The 20,677-nt window shown below is 48.1% G+C and overlaps 2 protein-coding genes across 2 annotated transcripts; both read right to left on the bottom strand.

Annotated features, from left to right (window-relative positions):
- Positions 1 to 4,320: 4,320 nt before the first annotated feature.
- On the bottom strand, positions 4,321 to 6,732 carry LOC136047749 (protocadherin beta-15-like). The gene has a single exon (XM_065735043.1). It carries the CDS (start codon positions 6,715 to 6,717, stop codon positions 4,321 to 4,323), a length of 2,397 nt encoding a protein of 798 aa, XP_065591115.1. The 5' UTR covers positions 6,718 to 6,732.
- Positions 6,733 to 16,853: 10,121 nt separating this feature from the next.
- Positions 16,854 to 19,450, bottom strand: LOC136047661 (protocadherin beta-4-like). Its single transcript, XM_065734953.1, has one exon. It carries the CDS (start codon positions 19,433 to 19,435, stop codon positions 17,003 to 17,005), a length of 2,433 nt encoding a protein of 810 aa, XP_065591025.1. The 5' UTR covers positions 19,436 to 19,450; the 3' UTR covers positions 16,854 to 17,002.
- Positions 19,451 to 20,677: the final 1,227 nt, after the last annotated feature.

Below are 20,677 nucleotides of genomic sequence, written 5' to 3'. Positions count from 1 at the left end.
AACTATAGGCCACCATGAGGTCTCCCCTTGGTTTCATAGTGTCATAGTATCTTAGTATGATAGTATCATAATAGTTCAGTATCTTACTGTCATAGAATTTACGAACTGAAGAATGTCATAGAATCATAGAATAGAATGGCTTGGATGGGAGGGACCTTAAAGCCCATCCAGTTCCAATCCTTCTGCCATGTGATTTCCACCCAACAGATCAGGCTGCCCAGGGTCATATTCAGCTTGAACTTGAGTGCCTCCAGGGATGAGGCATCCATAGCTCTGGGCAGCCTGTGCCAGTGCCTCACTATCCTCAGGGTAAGAAAACTTCCACATGACATCTAATCTAAATCTCCTTTCTTTTAACTGTTCCCTCTTGTCCTGTCATTATCAAACCACATAAAAAGTCCCTCTACTCCCTATTTATAAGCTCCCTTTAATTACTGGAAGACTGCAATGAGGTCTCCTTGGATTCTTCTCCAGGTGAGCAAGACCAGCTGTTTCAATCTTTCTTTTTAGGTGAGGTGCTCCAGCCCCTTCATCCAATTTATGGACCTGTCTATAATAACTACAAAAGTTGCTCTGTTGTGCTGGGGGCTATAGACCTGCACACAGTATTCCAGGTGGGGCCTCATGAGGTTAGAAAAAAGGGGGACAGTTACCTCCCTTACCCTGCTGGCCATCTCTCTTTTGATGCAGCCCAGGGTACAGCTGGCCTTCTGGGCTTCAAGCACACACTGCTGGCTTGTGTCAAGTTCTTCTTCTGTCAACCCTCAAGTTCTTCTGTCAACCTTCAAGTTCTTCTTCACAGGGCTGCTCTCAACAAAATCTTCTCCCAGTCTGTACACATATCTGGGATTGCCCTGACCTTTGCATTTGAATTTCTTGAGTGTCATTCAATTCATATAGGCTCAATTTTCCAGATTGTCCAGGTCCCTTTAGATGGTATTCTTTCTTTCTGTCACACCAGTGACACTGCTTAGCTTGTACTTTTTCAGATCTACTGGGAATGCATTCATTCTCACTGTCTAGGTAGTTGATAAAGATGTTGAAGAGCACTGGACTGAAGATGAATCCCTCCCCAGGAACACCACTCATCACTGGCCTTCCAATAGACACAGAGCCCTTAACCACCTTATCCTCTGAATAGTCCACCCTTCTAATTGCTATGTTTCCAACTTAAAAATAAGGTTGTGGGATGAGAACATGTCAAAGGCCTTGCACAAGTCCAGGTTGCTGATATCGGTTATTCTTCCTTTGTCACTGATGTTGTTACTTCATTGTAGAAGGCCACAAGATTGGTTAGGCAAGATCTGGCCCTGGTGAAGTTGTGTTGGCTGTCTTGGATCACTCTCTTCTCTTGCATGTACCTTAACCTAGCTTCCAGAAGGATATGCATATCTTCCTAGACACAGAAATAAGGTTCACCATCTTGTAGTTTCTCAAGTATTCCTTTCTACTATTTTTAAGAATGTGAGTGATGTCTCCATTTTTCCAGTCACTGAGGAGCTCACTTGACTGCCATGACTTTTCAAATATGAGTGGCTTAGCAAATACATCAGCCACAGGGATATGCGTCATTAGACCCTATAGATTTGTTGTCATGTCCCATCCACAAAGGGAAGGAGAATTCACAAATACCCTCATTTAGACTGAGGTGAAACTACACTCAAGGTGCAAAGAAAACCATCTCACTTTTTCAGGGAGGATATACCTCTTCTGGCCTTTGTCTTCTCATCAGTGTACTCATAGAATCTCTCCTTGTTATCTTTCACATTTCTTGCCAAGTTCAGGTAAACCTCTTCCTTGGCTTTCCTGATCCCATCTCTGTATGTCTGGATGACATCTCTGTTATTTCCAGGCCACACATCCCTGCTTCTACTGCTTGTGCATTTCCTTCTTATCCATCAGTTTGATCCAGCCATCCCTGTTTCCTGCCTCCCTTGCAAGTTTCCTCTTCTCCAGGTTGAACAAATCATGGGATCTCAACTGCTCTTCATGTGCTCAACTTCTTAGACCCTTCTCCATATTTGTAGCCCTCCTTTGGATTCTCTCTAGTAGTTTTATGTCTTTCTCAAATTGTGCTGCCTGGAACTGCACCCAGTGCTCAAGGTGAGGCTGCATAAGGCAGAGCAGTGCAGGACAATCTCCTCCCTCACATGGTTGGCAGTGCTGGTCTGATCCACCCAGGGGTATGGATGGCCCTTATAACTGTCAGAGTATACTGTGATGCAGATTCAACTTGTCATCAGCCAGAACCCAAGATCCTTTTCTACAGGGCTACTCTCAGACCTCTCAGCTCCCAGTCTGAACATACATTCATGACTGCCCTGTTCCACATGCAGAACCAAGCACTTGCTCTTGTTAAACTTCATGTGGTTGCTGATTGCCCATCCATCCAATTTGTCAAGATTTCTCTACCCTTGAAGGAATTAACAGCTCCTCCAATTAATATCATCCCCAAACTTACTTAGTATACTGTCAAGGCTTGGGTCCAGATCAATGATGAAAATATTAAAGAGAACTGGCCCTAAAATGGAGCCATGTGGAACCCCACTTGAGGCTGGAAGTGTTTGGTGGAAGTCTATTTACCATAACACTTTGAGTCTGACTCATCAACTAATTGCTCACCTATAATATTATGTTTTTGTCTAGCTGTATGCTGGACAAATTTTATAGAAGGATACAGTGAGAAATGGTCTCAAAAGCTTCACTGAAATCCCAAAAGATTACATAAACTGTTTTTGATGCAATCTTGGTCAGCTAGGTGGGAAGCCTTTTCAATAGGAGATTAAGCACATTACACAGGACTTCTTTCATGAACCTGTGTTGCCTGTGACCAACAAGTGTATGAACTCTCAAGTGCTTTTCCTCCATAATTCTCCTCCAAAAGTCCTCCTAAGTGCTCCTCCTCCATAATTTTTACCAGGTACCAAAGTCGTACTGACAGGACTATAATTATTAGTGTCTTCTATTTTACCCTCTTTGAAAACAGTGACAATGACTGCCAAAATGCAATCAACTGGAACCTCTCCTGATTCCCAAGACATATAAAAAATAATCGAGAGGTGTCTCATGAGGAAATCAGCCAGCTCTTTCAGTACCCTGGCATGAATCCTACTGGGACTCAGGTTTATATGCATCCAGCTGGAGTAGTATATTCCATATACTTACATATACAACACTGGAAAGTCTTCCTCAACAACATCTTTTATTGAAGGAATGCCACTCAGGTGTTCTTTATTTCAGTATTACAGACAAGGTCATCCTGATTTACAAATGTACAGTTTAGTACTTCAGCTCAACATGCCATGAGAGTTTCCAAATGTTTAGTGATGTACCACATTTCATTTCAATAATCCGTTATTTTATGTGTAGCTCCGAGCTGGAAGGTACTTTGTGGCACACGCTTATCTCAGTAATGACTTTGATGTCCTCAGGTGGGCAACTCATGAACTTATTATAGAATGCATCCAAACACAATGAATATATTTTAAGAGCTAAGTACAGCATATCCCAAAAGCATGAGTGCTGCTATATTAGGAGGCAATCCCAAGGAGGTTCATCATCCACATTTTAGAGACTCTTTTTGTGTGCTTTTTAATTCTCAAAGAACTGTTGGACTCAGGCAAATGATTCAACTTGATATGACATAATCTCACTAATATGCTGAGATGCAAGAGCATATACCATAAAGTGTGGATGAGAGCCACTTCTTGGGAAGCACTAGTGAAATTTATGTAGAAACGATAGTTACATGGAAATACGTTGACCAGAAGGCAAAATAAAAATCTCAGAGGGAAAGAGGTCTCTAATCCAGCAAAGAAAGACAGCAATATTATACTACATTGTAACACAGAGCTTGCAGTTTACTTGCCCTGCAGACATGACAGGCAGCCTATGCTGCATTGCAAGAACAGAGGATTAGTGTACCAGTACCATGGTTTTGTTACAGAACTCAGTAAGAGGGGGTTGAGGTATATTGTTTCACACAGCAGAAAATGGGGCAAGATACTAATGGTAAATCAATGAAATAAACACTTCAGAAGCATAATAGAAAAGGTCATAATAAAGATGGAAAACATTTGCTGACAAAAGAGAGAATTTATTTTCTTTCATTCATTACTTTTTATATTGAAGAGAAGGAAAAAAGAATTGCTCTGGATGAGCATTTAGGTGACATTCATGATGCTAAAAGAAAGTGCAGATTCACTCTGGAGAAAATATTGTGAGGCCTTATACCACAGTTCCCATTGTAAAAGTCATGGAACATCTGGATGCACAAACACAATGCTAATTAAAAGAGAATCCAGTAACGTGTCCAACAGACTAGGTCCCATGGCTGTCCAGAGCTTCATCCCCCATGGTGAGAGGGAGGGGAGGGAACTCCTCAGTATCACTGTAACCTAGGACTGGCTGTGCAGGCAGGCTGGGGAGGACAGGCTTCATGAATTTAAACTCGCTGTTGCCGGAGCCTGTGGTGAGGCTGAGCTCATAGCAATAGGTGTGGGGCACGGTCCCAGCAGTGGCACCATCAGCCACATAGCTCTGCATGTTGCTGGCATCATAAAGCACGTGCCCACTACTCAGATCCTTTCTCTTGCACAACTTGCAGACAACAAAGGCCACCGCAGACACCAAGAAGAGGAGTGAGACAAAGACCAAGGACACGATTAAATAGGTGGTGAGGGAGCTGTCCTCATGCTCTGCAGCAGGGCTCTGCTGAGGCAGCTGAGCGTCCCACAGGCCATTGAGAAGGAGCACGCTGAGCACTGCGGTGGCCGACAGTGGTGGCTGCCCATTGTCTCTCACCAGCACGATGAGCTTCTGCTTCACAGCATCCCTGTCTGTCAACGGCCTCCTCAGGCGAACCTCCCCGCTTTGGGCACCCACAGCAAACAGCCCCGGCTCTGTGGCCTTCAGCAGCTCATAGGAAAGCCATGAGTTCTGACCCGAGTCGGCGTCCACGGCCACCACTTTGCTCACCAGGTCCCCCACTTCAGCCCAGGCAGGCACCAGCTCGCTGGAAGGAGGGCTGCTGTCCTGTGCCGGGTGCAGCACCAGCGGCGCGTTGTCGTTCTCGTCCACCACCACGAGGCGCACGGTGATGTTGCTGCTGAGGGCAGGGGACCCAGCATCTGCTGCACTCACCACCACCTCCAGCTGCTTCAGTTTCTCGTAGTCCAGAGGACGCAGCACAAACACATGGCCGTTTTCAGAGTTCACAGACACACAGGAGCAGGGCACTTGTTCTGCAGGATAGGCTGGCAGCAGGGAATAGCTCACCTTAGCGTTGGGTCCCGTGTCCGCATCCGTTGCATTGACGGCCCCAATGAGCATTGAGGGGACGTTGTTCTCATGCACAAACATGGTGTACGATGTCTGGTTGAAGATGGGTGCATTGTCATTGATGTCGGAGATTTCCACGGTGAAGGTGTGTGTGGTGGTGAGAGGAGGAGACCCTGCATCTGCTGCTGTGACAACCACGATGTGCTGAGCTCTCTCCTCCCTGTCCAGTGTGCTGACTGTCACCAGCTCGTAGTAGTTTTTAAAGGCTGATCTCAGAGTGAAGGTGAGCTGATCTTCAAGGGCACAGCTGATCTCCCCATTGACACCAGAATCCTGGTCTCTAATTGCAAAAATGGCAACCACTGTTCCAGGTCCTGCATTCTCAGGGAGGGGGCTGCTGAAGGAACTAACCACCACCTCTGGTGCATTGTCATTCACATCCACCACTTCCACCACTACCTTGCACATGGATGAAAGGCCCCCACCATCCACCGCCCTCACACTGAATTCATATTTCTGTGTTGTTTCAAAATCCAAAGATTTCATGACTCGAATTTCACCACTCTTCGGGTCAACTGCAAAATCGGAGTACTTGTGAATACCTGCTTGGCTGAAGTCATATGTAATGTCTCCATTTATTCCGACATCAGCGTCATTAGCCACCACTCGGAGAACCACAGAGCCCTCTGGAGCATTCTCCAAAATCTGACCAAGGTACAGTTTCTGTGTGAAGGTGGGAGCATTGTCATTTACATCCAGAACAAGGATGTGGATTTGTGTGGAACCGCTCCTGGGTGGAGTGCCCCCATCTATAGCCAGGAGAGTGAAATCCAACTCTGGCTGCTCTTCTCTGTCCAGAGACTTTTGTAAAATAAGATCAACATGCATGTCATTCACACTTTGAGTCTGAAAGGAGACAGTGAAGAACTCGATTTCGGGATGGATGCTGTACGCCTGGATGTCATTGATGCCAATGTCCAGGTCCTGAGCAGCTCGCACAGGAAAACGTGAACCCTGGTCTCCTCTCTCGGGAATATTAAAAGTCACTCGTTCGTCCGGGAAGACCGGCGAGTGGTCGTTGATGTCCTCCACCGACACCTCGACCGGGACAATCTGCAGGGGATCTACTAGCAGCAGCTCGAAGGTGAGCGTGCAGGTGGGTAAGCTTCCGCACATCTGCTCCCGATCGAGCCGCTCGGCGAGAACGAGGCGGCCGGTGCTGCGCTCTAATCGAAAGTGGTGGCGGCCGGCCGGCGAGACGATTCGCGCGCGGCGAGCCGAGAGCTGCGCCGGGGCCAGCCCCGCGTCCTCCGCCACGTCGGCCACCACGGAGCCGCTCTCGCTCTCCTCGGCCACGGAGTAGCGGATGGGCTCGCAGCGAACGCGCGACACGCCCAGCAAAGCCCACAGACACAGCACTTGCCTTGCAGCCGCCATGGCGGGGCGGCGGACCCCCTCCGTCCGTCCGTCTGGCGCGCTCCTCCGCGGGAAGCGGCGCCCGGCAGCAGCGCGGCGGGGCGGGCGGCCTCCCTGCCTGCCTCCCTCGCTGCCTCTCGCCGAGCGCGGTCGGAGTCCGGAGCGCGGCCGCTCTGGCCCGGACTCGGCTGCACGGAGGTAGGAGATGGGTGTTCGGAGTGCCGCTCTTCTCTGCTCCCCGCCGCTCTCTGCCGCTCTCCGCCTCCTCCCGGCTTCGCTGCTCTGCTCTGTGCTCGGTTTCCCCGTGCCGCTAACCTTGTCCACGAGCACCACCATGCGGCACGCGCCGTGACTGCTCCAGGCAGGGGACGCGCTCCTACTCGCACCCTCTCGCCACCACTCGCACCCGGACCACTCGCCCGCACGCCCCGATGCCGCCCGCGCACACACGCAGGCGGAACGGGCAGAGTACACATCGAGCGCCCAGACCCCTCCCCACACAGCGCTTCAGACAATGCACCGAACGTGCAAGCATCCGTCGCCTCTCCATGTCCTCATGTGCCCCGAGCCAATTACTGCACGCCCCACCCACATCCGCGCACTGTCTAAAACGAGCGCCGAAATTCAACCACAATCCCTGAAGTAAGTACACGGGCCAGGACAAGGTGATAAGAAAATGTCCTTTATATTTCTTCTGCCGAAGCCGTCGGATGAGAAAAAATACTCAAGTCTTTCAAAAATCTTTGTATCTTTTGAAATTCTTTCCCACCAAAAACACACCTCCACAATATTTGTCTGAACAACATCAATTTTATTACAGGAATGGCACTCTAAATCTCTTCTCATATCAGTTCAACTCACAGTGTCATCCCGGTACTGTTTCCAACTGCAACATAAAACAAGGTCAGTATATTTGGAATATCTTGTGCCAAATCTTTCCACCATTCCCTTATTCACTGAGGGGTGGAATACACGTGAAGAGAACAGATATGTGCATAAGAAAACACCGAGAAAACAAAGAATACACAGCTGTGCTTTCACTTCTCATAAACAAACTTGAAAACAGGTTTCAAACTCGCAAAAACAAAATCCTGAATTTATGGCTACTACTCCATTTTCACCTAATATTATTTAATTAGCAGTAAATTCTCCAATCATATGCCTAGAGTTTCAACCAGATATTCTACTTTAAACTTTGACCATGTCTCTTTACCAAACTTCCATAGAATCGCAGAATCCCAGAAGAGTTTGTGTTGGAAAGAACATTAATGATCATCTAGTTCCATATCTCCTGCTATAGGCAGGGACACATTAGTCTAGACCAAATTGCCCAAAGCCACATCCAGCCTGGCCTTGAATGTATCCATGGGGGTAGCTACAGTCTCTCTGGCAACATGTTCCACTGTCTCACCATCCTCACAGAAAAAAATGTTCTTCCTGATATCTAGTCTAAATCTTCCCTCTTTTATTCTAGGACCATTTCCCCTCATCCTGTTGCTACATGGCCTTATTTAAGCCTCTTCTCAGCTTTCCTGTAGTCTCTCTTCAGGTCCAGGAAGGTCACTCTGAAGTCCCCCAAGAACAATTATCTTCACCAGGCTGAAGAGCCCCAAGTTTCTCTGAGTGTCCTCCTAGGGTAGATGCTCCAGCCCACTGATAACCTCTGTGACCCTCCTCTGCACACGATCCTTCTTCTTTTGAATAACCCCAGAACTGGATGCAATACTCCAGGTGGGTTCTTAGGAGCACAGAGTAGAGGGGCAGAATCACGTCCCTCAAACTGCTGGTCACGCTTCTCTTGATGAAACCAAGGATACAATTGGCCTTCCAGGCTGCAAGTTCACATTGCTGTTCATGGAGAGTATTTCATCAGCTGACACCACCATATTCTTCTCCTCAAGGCTGCGCTCAAGACACTCTCTCCCCGACCTGTATGTTTGCTAGGAATTGAGCTGATCCAGAAGAAGGAACTCCCACGTATCTTGATTGAACTTCATGAGGTTGTCATGAGCTCATCTCTCTAGCCTGACCAGGACCCTCTGGATGGCATGCCTTCCCTCTAGCATGTTAGCTGTACCGTCAGCTTTGGGTCATCTGCAAACTCACTTAGGGTGCACTCCATCCCCCTGTCCATGACACCTACTACGATGTTAAATAGCGCTGATTCTTGAGGAACATCACTAATCATCGACCTCCACTGGACATTGAGTAACTGACAGCAGATCTCTGAGTGCAACCATCCACTTAATTCCTTCTCCAGTGAGTGGTCCATCCACTAGATCCACTGTTAATCAATGTGGTGACCAGCATGCCATGTGGAACCATAACAAAACCTTTCAAAACTCCATGCAGATGATGTCAACCAATCTTCATTTATCCACCGATGTTGTAACTCCATCATTAAACACTACTGAATTTCTCAGGCATGGCTTGCCTGTGGTGAAGCCATGTTGGTTACCTCCAATCACCTCATCTTCATTTTCCATGAGCCTCAGTAGGACCCTCAGCAGGATCTGCTCACAGATGTTGCCAAGCACAGGGCTGAGAATGAGAGGCCTGATATTTCCTGCATCTTCTTTCTTACTCTTCTTGAAAATGAGGGCTATGTTTCCCCTTCTCCAATCAGAGGGAAAATCACCAGACTGTCATGACCATTGAAATATGAAGGATAGCAGCTTGGCAACATCATTTGCCTCAGAACCTGTGGGTGGATCTCATTGGGTCCCATGTTCTGGTGCACCTTCAGGTTCTTTAGATGCTCACAAACCTGATCAGCACTCACAGCAGAAACATCTTCCTTCTCCTTGTTTTCATCTCTGCTTTCTGCAGCGGGGGCCATGCAGCTAGAGCCACAGCTTGTGGAGACTTTCCTGATCCCGATCTTACCAAAGAGAAATATCTCTCATTTCATCACCATCCTCTCTTCATGGCATTGATTTTGAGCACTGTACACATTGGTGAATAGCTATTTTCAAGGATAAAGAACAGGAAGAGTAACATGTCATCAAAAATGTCTGACGAAGACATTGAGACCTCACTAATTATTGCAACCAGTACCACCAAAGCATCCTGATGCATCAGTTTCACCAAAAATAACAGTCAAATATCCCAACAGTTTCACGTGTTTGTTCCTTTTTTAATTTATTATTTTAAGAAAAATACTAAAACACTTTATGTTTTGTAACTCATATAATAATGCTATGTATATCCTATGTTCTGAAAGTAATGAAACCTGTATTATTGTGGTGGTCCGTGATGGCTCAGACAAATGGTGGAGGACTGGCTGCAGAGACTGAATCATCACACCAATACCCATTCTGATTTATTATTGTGTGAAAGATGGCAGCACTGTGTACTGTCTTATAAAATGGTGTCTGACACCAAAGAACATAAGAAGAGATGGTGCATCCATGAATTACTCCATACACAACCAGCTATACCCACTGGCATTCAACATCGCTTCCTGAATGTTTATGGAAAGCAGATAGTGGATGTGAGCACAGTGAGGTGGTGGATGGTGCACTTTAACAATGTCAACCAAGGGACACATCGGATGGTGCAGTTTATTAGGAACACTACTCCAGGCATCTCTTCACATCTGGTGAATATGCAGACATATAATGGAGATTACTTTGATAAACAGAATTTTGTAGCTGTGAATCTGCCCCATCGAATGATGTTATTGTGTGCCTTTTACAGGTTAATGTCCTATAGATATAAGCAGGAGGCATTATTTTCAGAGCAATGTAGATAGTTTCAGTCAAACACAATTCCCATTCACTCAGTGCAGCCCAGGCAACTTAAGTGGTTGAATAGCAATGTGATATGACGTGTCCCATCACCATGACTGCACCTGTATTGCTGACTGCTGGACTCGGCAATGACCCAAATGGCAGCAGAGCTGTGAGAGAATGCATTGGAGTGATGGAGAAGATTATGTCTCTATGGAGAGGAGCAGGTGACAAAACACACAGCTCAGACACACAAGTGCACTACTCGGCAAAGGAACAATGCAATGGCAGCACTGCTTGGGAACAAAAGGATCACAGCTTCTTAGCCCAGCAGACATGGGAGGAGGGCTACACTGCATTGCCAGGAGTGTGGCACTACTGTGCCTGCTCATATATACCACTGTGATAAACAGCTGAATGTGAAGTGCTAGGTGCCTTGTGTCTTTTGCCAGCAACAGGGAGAAGCATTTAACTTGGCAGCCTGGAAACCACAGAACTCTGGAAACATTTCAGACATTTTTCATTGTTACTTTCTGTCCAAAGAAAATGTGGATGGAAACCTTTCTTCACACTGAGTGTTCTGGGACAGTGTGCTGCCAATTGCAAATGCAGCTTCAGTCTGGAGCCCAATGCCATCACACAGATCCCCTCCTTTCTCAAGCTGCACACACAGTAGTGCAGACTTGGTGCAGATTAAAGGAACACCCACAAAATGCCACCTCACTCTGAGTCCCGCAGCTGTGCAGCTCTTCATCCCCCACACGCATAAGGACAGCCAGGGGAAATGGCTCAAATGATCATCCGGCACACGGCAGAAGAAATCAGCTGGGCACCGTGGGAGGAACCACACAAAAGAAGCAGTTCAGCAACAGACAGAACAGATCATAAACATCTCTTTACATCAAATACATTACATTTTGTCATGGTTTTCTGATTTTTTGGTATTGGTATTCCACATCATAACATCATGTAGTGCATTAAGAGTTAAAGAGTTAATGCTCCAGCTCCATGGATCATAGATAGTTCCAGGTATACCTGTTTCAGAAGAGGAGAAGGACTACATTCCTCAGAGGACTTTGCGATGCTATGCATTTTTACGTGATTACGCTCAGAGGGAAAGATAAAAGCTGTCTGTGGTCACGGGACCGTCTCTCTCTTTCCTTTGGGATCGACTCAGCAATGAGTGCTCGCTGCTGTCCGCCTTCAGCGTTAGCGTAAGGCCTTCAGTTTCTCGTATGCTCTCTCTTGCTCATTTTTTTATTAGCATCAATTCCAATTATATTGAATTATATAGTGTTATTTTGCATTCTGATATCTTATTTAGTAAATTAGCTTTCCTCCTCAGATTATTGCTGCTGACTTGTTTTTAGGCCCATCTCCCTTTTCCCTTTCCCCTTTCCCCTTTCACATTCCTGGGGTGTGGGTCTGTGGTTCCCCTGCACCAATTGTCGCGGAACCGGGCCGAACCAGCCTGGTAAACTGTTGACACATTTGCATTGTGCTGTTGATGCATTTTCAAGGGAGAATAAGAAAATTTATTTAAAAACATGACACAAATGACAAATGCAAATCTAATCCTGGGGAAAGGGTATTCACAAAACAAGCCCAGATCCCATTCCAAACAAGCCATGAATCCGCTGGAAGTGCAGACTCGGTGCCCATTAAAACACATTAAATTGTGCACCAGGCTGCATCTCGGGGCTCTCAAAATCAGGTGATAGGGAGAGGTGGGAACTGGTCAGCACCACTGCCACACACCTCTGTGCTGTAGTGCTGCGTTGGCAGGCTGGGGAGGATGGGCTTCAGGAACTTGAACTCGCTGTTGCCTGAGCCCGTGGTGAGGCTGACCTCGTAGCAATAGGCATGGGACAGGTTCCCAGCAGTGATCCCATCAGCCATGTAACTCTGCACGTTGCTGGCGTCGTAAAGCACGTGCCCGCTACTCAGATCTTTTCTCTTGCACATCTTCAAAGCAACAAAGGCCACCGCAGACCCCAAGAAGAGGAGCGAGATAAAGACCAAGGACATGATTAAATAGGTGGCAAGGGAGCTGTCCTCATGCTCTGCAGCAGGGCTCTGCTGCAGCAGCTGAGCATCCCACAAGCCATTGAGGAGGAGCACGCTGAGCACTGTGGTGGCTGATAGTGGTGGTCGCCCGTTGTCCCGCACCAACACCCCGGGACGTTCTTCCCGTGTAATCTTGCCATTACTTTCATTGTTCATCAAATGAAAAAAAAGAAAACATCATGCAGCATAGTGAAACCTGAGACTTTCTAGCAGTTCGATCGCATGGGAATTCTAGTACAATGTTATCGTACGCAGCGTTATAGACACTTCTCCTGTTTAATAAACAGACCATTTTAAGCGGAATTGAAAACGCAATGATCATCACAATACCTATTAAAAATAGCAGAATATAAGATGAAATCTTTCAATCAAGGACATATCTTATCAGCTGTTGTGTAATAGCACTTCACTCCCATTAAGATACTCATAAAGACAAAATGAACATTTATACACCTCAATGAGAGCTGCTGTGTTAATTTTCTCTACGTTCTACGTGCACACATCATCCTCTGAGGTAACTCATGAACTTGTGGTAGAGACCATCTGAACACAAAGAACACACTCTAATGCTTTTACATTCCATCTGAAAACCACAAGTATTGCTGTTTCTACAGCTGCTGAACACAGAAAATGAACAGTTCTGCCAGCACAGATGCAAGAGAAAGCTTAACTATGGCTGCATATTGGCAACTCCTTTAAATTTTCCAGAGCAGTGTCTGTACAGGTAACGACAGTACGGACAGACACGCAAACTGTCCAACCACCAGCATGCCCCACTGCCACCCGCTCACACAAGCTGCCAGCAAGGGAACTGCCCAGCACGATTGCCCAGGTTCCTCCGACACAGCACTGCAGACAATGCACCGAACTTGCAGCGCCTGCCACATCCTCACCTCCTTGCCCGTCCAGAGTCACTGGCAGCACGCCCCACCCACATCCCCACACCCTCCAAAATTAGCCCAAAATTCAACTACAACCACTGTAAAAAGCACATGGGACAGGACATGGTGATGAGAAAACATTCTTTATATTTCCTCTGTTGATGACATCGACAAAGACAAAGCCTCCTAGTCATTTGAAAATTCTGCAGCTATTGCAGTTCTTTCCCTGCTAAATACACCTATGCAATGTTTGTCTGAACAACAAACTCCATTTTATTAAAGGAACGGCACTCCAAAGATCTTTTCATTTCAGTTCCACCAGCTATGTCATCCTGGTTCACAACAGTACCGTTTCTAACTGCAACATAACACTACATCAGTATATTTGGGATATCTTGTTCCAAATCTTCCTCTTTCCAACGGCCCTGCTACTCCCAGTAGGGTGGAGTACTCTTGAAGGGAACAGATGTGTCCATATGAAAACACCATCCAACCAGGAATGTGGAAAAAGACAGAAAATAACTGTAGGCAGTGTGATGCATTTGCTAAACACAGAGCTCTGAACAACAAAGAATACACAGCTGTGCTTTGACTTCCCATAAACAAATTTGAAAATAGGTTTCAAACTCGCAAAAACAAACTCCTGAAGTTATGTCTACTAATCCATTTTCATTTGAGATTATTTAATTAGCAGCAATTTTTCCAATTAAACATTTAGACTTCCAGACTTCCAGAGAATCATAGAATCCCAGAAGGGTTTGTGTTGGAAGGAACATTAATGATCATCTACTTCCAGTTCTCCTGCTATAGGCAGCGATACCTCCCTCTAGATCAGGTTGCCCAAAGCCACATCCAGCCTGGCCTTGAATGTTTTCACAGGGGGCATCTACAATCTCTCTGGCAACCTGTCCCACTCCATCCTCACAGAAAAAACATTCTTCCTGATATCTAGTCTAAATCTTCTCTCATCCATTCTAAGATCATTTCCCTTCATCGTCTTGCCTCATGGCCCTGTGAAGCCTCTTCTCAGCTTTCCTGTAGGCTTCTTTCAGGTCCTGGAAGGCCGCTATGAGCCAACCCCAGAATAATTATCTTCACCAGGCTGAGAAGCCCCAAATTTCTCAGAGTGTCCTCCTACAGGAGATGCTCCAGCTCTCTGATCACCTCTGTGGCCCTCCTCTGCACATGATCCTTCTTCTGCTGGACACCCCAGATCTGGATGCAGTACTCCAGGTGGGGTCTCATGAGGGCAGAGTAGAGGGGGAGAATTACCTCCTTCTAACTGCTGGTAACACTTCACTAGACATAACCAAGAATACTTTTGGCCTTCTGATCTGCAAGGGTGCATTACTGCTCACGTGGATTTAATCAACCAGTATCTGCAAATCCTTCTCCTCAGGGCTGTTCTTAAACTGCTCTCTGCATTTCCTGTATCTGAGCATGAGATTGCCCTAATCCAGAAAAGGGACCTCAGATTTCCATTGATTGAAATTTAATGAGTTTGAAATGGGCACAACTCTCATGCATGTCCAGGATCCCCTGGGTGGCATGCCTCCCTCTAGAACGCCAGTAAGAGGCATTGGGAAATCTGCAATTTGCTGATGGTACACTCAAGCCCACAGTCTATGTCACCCACAACGCTGTTAAACAGCACCAAACCCAGCAGCAATCCCTGGAATGTCACTCATCACCGGCCTCCTCTGGACATTGAATCGGAATGGACTGCAGCACACTGAGTGCAATCATCCACCCAATTCCTTCTCCAGCAAGTGGTCCATCCATCAGATCCATTTTTCTTGAATCTGGCAAGTAGAATGTTATGTAGGACTGCAACATGTCCATTCAAAAGTCCACGCAGATGACATCAGTTGCTCTTCATTTATCCACTGATGCTGTAATTCCATCATAAAAAGACACCAAGTTTGTCAGGAATCGCTTGCCTGTGGTGAAGCCTTGTTGGTTACTTCTAATCACCTCATTTTCATTTTCCATGTGCCTCTGTAGGACTGCATCTCCAAATCACTCAAATATGATGGATAGTGGCTTGGAAACATCATCTGCCTCATAAGCCGTGGATGGATCTCATTGGGTCCCATGCTACTGTGCAACTTTGGGATCTTTAGATGCTCACAAACCTGATCGGCACTCACAGCGGGCATATCTTCCTTCTCCCAGTTCTCGTCTCTGTCTTCTGCAGCTAGGGCCATGCTGCTAGAGCACTGACTGGTGAAGACTTTCCTAATCCCTATCTTACCACAGAGAAATATCTCTCTTAACTTCACCACCACATTCTCTTCCTCTCATTGAATTTCGGCATTATATTCATTGGTGAATAATTATTTTCAAGTTTAAAGTACAGAAAGAGAAACATTTCATCAAAAATCACTGTCAAAGACATGGAGACCACACTAAGAATTGCCACCAGTACCTCCAAACCATCCTGACACATCAGTTTCACATAATGAAAGTCAAATATCACACCAGATTCATGTTTTTATTCCTCTTTTTACTGAACATTTAAATAAAAATAGTAAATATTTATATGTTTACAAAGAGCAATGTATGTAGCTCCAGCCAAACACATTTCCCAGTCACTCAGCATGGATCAGGCAACTTAAAAGGTTGGACAGCAGTGTGTTAAGATGTGTCCCAGCACCATGAGTGCAGCTATATTGCTGACTGCTGGACTCGGCAATGACCCAATTGGCAGCAGATCTGCAAAAGAATGCATCTGAGTGGTGAAGACAATAGCTATGTGGAGATGAGAGGAGCAGGAGGCAAAACACACAGCTCAGACACACAAGTGCACCACTCGGCAAAGGAACAGTGCAATGGCAGCACTGCTTGGGAACAAAAGGATCACAGCTTCTTAGCCCAGCAGACATGGGAAGAGGGCTACACTGCATTGCCAGGAGTGTGGCACTACTGTGCCCGCTCATATATACCACTGTGATAAACAGCTGAATGTGAAGTGCTAGGTGCCTTGTGTCTTTTGGCAGCCTGGAGGCCACAGCACTCTGGAAATATTTCGGACTTTTTTCATTGTTACTTTCTGTCCAAAGAGAATGTGGACAGAAACCTTCCTTCACACTGAGTGTTCTGGGACAGTGTGCTGCCAATTGCAATTACAGCTTCAGTCTGGAGCCCAATGCCATCACACAGATCCCTCCTTTCTCAAGCTACGCACACAGCAGCAGTGCAGACTCAGTACAGATTAATGGAACACCCACAAAATGTTACCTCACTCTGAGTCCTGCAGCTGTGCAGCTCTTCATCCCCCACATGCATAAGGACAGCCAGGGGAAATGGCTCAAATGATCATCCAGCACACGGCAGAAGAAATCAGCTGGGCACCGTGGGAGGAACCACACTAAAGAAGCAGTTCAGCAACAGACAGAAGAGATCATAAACATCTCTTTATGTAACACATATTATATTTGCATACATGCATACATGCATGTTGTTGATGTGTTTTCAAGGAAGAATAAGGAACGCAAAGAATTTTTGAGAAACATGATGCAAATTACAAATGCAAATCTAATCCGGGGGAAAGGGAGTTCACAGACAAAGTCCAGATCCCATTCCAAACAAGCCACAAATCTGCCAGATGTGCAGACTCGGTGCCCATTAAAACCCATTAAATTGTGCACCAGGCTGCATCCTGGGGCTTTCAAAATCAACATCCCCCACGGTGTCAGGGAGAGGTGGGAACTGGTCAGCACCGTTGTTGCCCACCTCCGTGCTGCAGTGCTGTGTTGGCAGGTTGGGGAGGACGGGCTTCAGGAACTTGAACTCGCTGTTGCCTGAGCCTGTGGTGAGGCTGAGCTCATAGCAATATGTGTGGGGCACGGTCCCAGCAGTGACCCCATCAGCCACATAGCTCTGCATGTTGCTGGCGTCGTAAAGCACGTGCCCACTACTCAGATCCCTTCTCTTGCACACCTTGAAAGCAAAAAAGGCAGCCGCAGACAACAAGAAGAGAAGCGAGACAAAGACCAAGGACACGATTAAATAGGTGGTGAGGGAGCTGTCCTCATGCTCTGCAGCAGGGCTCTGCTGAGGCAGCTGAGAGTCCCACAGGCCGTTGAGAAGGAGCACGCTGAGCACTGCAGTGGCTGACAGTGGTGGCTGCCCATTGTCTCTCACCAGCACAACAAGCTTCTGCTTCACAGCATCCCTGTCTGTCAGCGGCCTCCTCAGGCGAACCTCCCCGCTTTGGGCACCCACAGCAAACAGCCCTGGCTCTGAGGCCTTCAGCAGTTCGTAGGAAAGCCATGAGTTCTGACCCGAGTCGGCGTCTACGGCCACCACTTTGCTCACCAGGTCCCCCACTTCAGCCCAGGCAGGCACCAGCTCGCTGGAAGGAGGGCTGCTGTCCTGTGCCGGGTGCAGCACCAGCGGCACGTTGTCGTTCTCGTCCACCACCACGAGGCGCACGGTGACATTGCTGCTGAGGGCAGGGGACCCAGCGTCTGCTGCACTCACCACCACTTCCAGCTGCTTCAGCTTCTCATAGTCCAGCGGACGCAGCACAAACACATGGCCGTTCTCAGAGTTCACAGACACACAGGAGCAGGGCACTTGTTCTGCAGGATAGGCTGGCAGCAGGGAATAGCTCACCTTAGCGTTGGGTCCCGCGTCCGCATCCGTTGCATTGACGGCCCCAACGAGCATTGAAGGGACGTTGTTCTCATGCACAAACATGGTGTACGATGTCTGGTTGAAGATGGGTGCGTTGTCATTGATGTCGGAGATTTCCACGGTGAAGGTGTGTGTGGAGGTGAGAGGAGGAGACCCTGCATCTGCTGCTGTGACAACCACGATGTGCTGAGCTCTCTCTTCCCTGTCCAGTGTGCTGACTGTCACCAACTCATAGTAATTCTCGAAGGCTGATCTCAAAGTGAAGGTGAGCTGATCTTCAAGGGCACAGCTGATCTCCCCATTGACACCAGAATCCTGGTCTCTAACTGCAAAAACAGCAACCACTGTTCCAGGTCCTGCATCCTCAGGGAGGGGGCTATTGAATGAACTGACCACCACCTCTGGTGCATTGTCATTCACGTCCACCACCTCTATCAGCACGTGGCAGATAGTTGAGAGTCCTCCACCATCTGTAGCCCGTACGCTGAACTCGTGTTTCTGTGCTGACTCAAAATCCAGAGGTTTCAATACAAGAATTTCTCCTTTTTTTTCATTGATTGCAAAAGATGGTTGGCTCTGGCCAGCACCTTGGATGAACTGATAGGAAATGTCACCATTCAGTCCCACATCTGCATCCTTGGCCAACACTGTGAGAGCTAATGAGCCCCCTGGGGCACTTTCCAGAATCTGTCCAGTATATAAATCCTGAGTGAAAATGGGTTTATTGTCATTTACATCAAGAACAAGGATGTGGATCTGGGTGGTTCCACTCCTAGGTGGGGAGCCCCCATCTGTAGCAATGAGAGTGAAATCCAATTCTGACTGCTTCTCTCTGTCCAGGGGCTTCTGCAATACCAGCTCCACATTCATATTGCCCTCATGCAGTTTCTGACTAAAGACACGGAAATAGTCATTCTCGGGAATGACGCTATAGGCCTGGATGTCGTTACTGCCAATGTCCAGGTCCTGAGCAGCTGCCACAGGAAAACGTGAACCCGGGTCGCTGGTTTCCAGAATCTTAAAAGTCACTCGTTCGTCCGGGAAGACCGGCGAGTGGTCGTTGATGTCCTCCACCGACACCTCGATCGGGACAATCTGCAGGGGATCTACGAGCAGCAGCTCGAAAGTGAGCGTGCAGGTGGGTAAGCTTCCGCACATCTGCTCCCGATCGAGCCGCTCGGCGAGAACGAGGCGGCCGGTGCCGCGCTCTAATCGAAAGTGGTGGCGGCCGGCCGGCGAGACGATTCGCGCGCGGCGAGCCGAGAGCTGCGCCGGGGCCAGCCCCGCGTCCTCCGCCACGTCGGCCACCACGGAGCCGCTCTCGCTCTCCTCGGCCACAGAGTAGCGGATGGGCTCGCAGCGAACGCGCGACACGCCCAGCAAAGCCCACAGACACAGCACTTGCCTTGCAGCCGCCATGGCGTGGCGGCGGACCCCCTCCGTCCGTCTGTCTGGTGCGCTCTTCCGCGGGAAGCGGCGCCCGGCAGCAGCGCGGCGGGGCGGGCGGGAGGCCTCCCTGCCTGCCTCCCTCGCTGCCTCTCGCCGAGCTCGGTCGGAGCCAGGAGGGTGGCCGCCTTGGCCTGGACGTGGCTGCACGGAGCGCAGAGATGGGAGCGAGGAACACGGACAGTCGCTCTCCGCCGCTCTCTGCCGTTCTCCGCCGCCTCCCGACTGCGCTGCGCTGAGATGCTCTGGGCTCGGCCTCTCCCCGCCCGCAGCCGCTCGCTCGCTCGCGGCGCCGCCTTGGCCACGAGCACCACCATGCGGCCAGCGCTGGGACTGCTCCGAACACGGGACGGTCTTCTGCCTGCGCCCTCTCTCCGTCTCTTTCACCGTTCATCAGAGCGCCTCAAGGAGATCTGCTTTCTAAATCTTCTTTCCGTCCTAGGTGCACAAGTCTTCCTTTGAGGTAACTCATAAAATCTTCTTACAGATAATCCAAACACAATGAACAAATTGTTTTAGATCAGTACTGTTATATTTGATCTGAAAACCACGACTGCTGCTGTTATTTCATCTGCTTGACACATGCAAGGGAACGCTTCATTACTGCTGCATAAAGGCAACTCCTTTGACTTTGCCAGAGCAGTATCTGTACAGATCATGACAACATTGACAGACACGCAGTGGGGCAACACGCCAGCACGCCCAGCTGCCGCCCGCACACACACGCCGCCGGCACTGCCAGCTCCCAGCGCGATTGCCCAGGCTCCTCTGACACCGCGCTTCAGACAACGCGCCGAACTTGCAGCACCCGCCACATTCCCGCCTCGAGCCGCCGGCAGCCCGCCCCACTCAAATTCACATCGCCTCTACCCTCTATCTACACAACCGGAGCCCTAATGACAAGGAAACGGAAGGCAGATTGAGGATTTGTTTCCTTTCAGCTTTTCCTTAATAACGGCACTAAATCAGAAAATAAGTCCCATAGTTTTGGAAACCTGGTAACTTACAGAACCTTCTTGGAAAAAAAAATCAATACAAAGGATGCCTCCACAATAATATCCATTTTATTTCAGGAACGACACTCTCCCCTCTGGACTGCAGACAGCGTCATCCTGCCTCGCAACAATGCACTTTAGAAATGCAGCAGAGCTTAGACTTGGGGTTTCCCAATGCTCAGAGTCAAACAGCCTTTCATTCCAGCTGTCCCTTATTACA

Source organism: Cyrtonyx montezumae, unplaced genomic scaffold, assembly GCF_038088225.1.
Source record: "Cyrtonyx montezumae isolate F1298 unplaced genomic scaffold, pur_monq_1.0 scaffold_18, whole genome shotgun sequence".
Classification (NCBI taxonomy): domain Eukaryota; kingdom Metazoa; phylum Chordata; class Aves; order Galliformes; family Odontophoridae; genus Cyrtonyx; species Cyrtonyx montezumae.
This window is presented reverse-complemented; position numbering and strand designations above follow the sequence as displayed.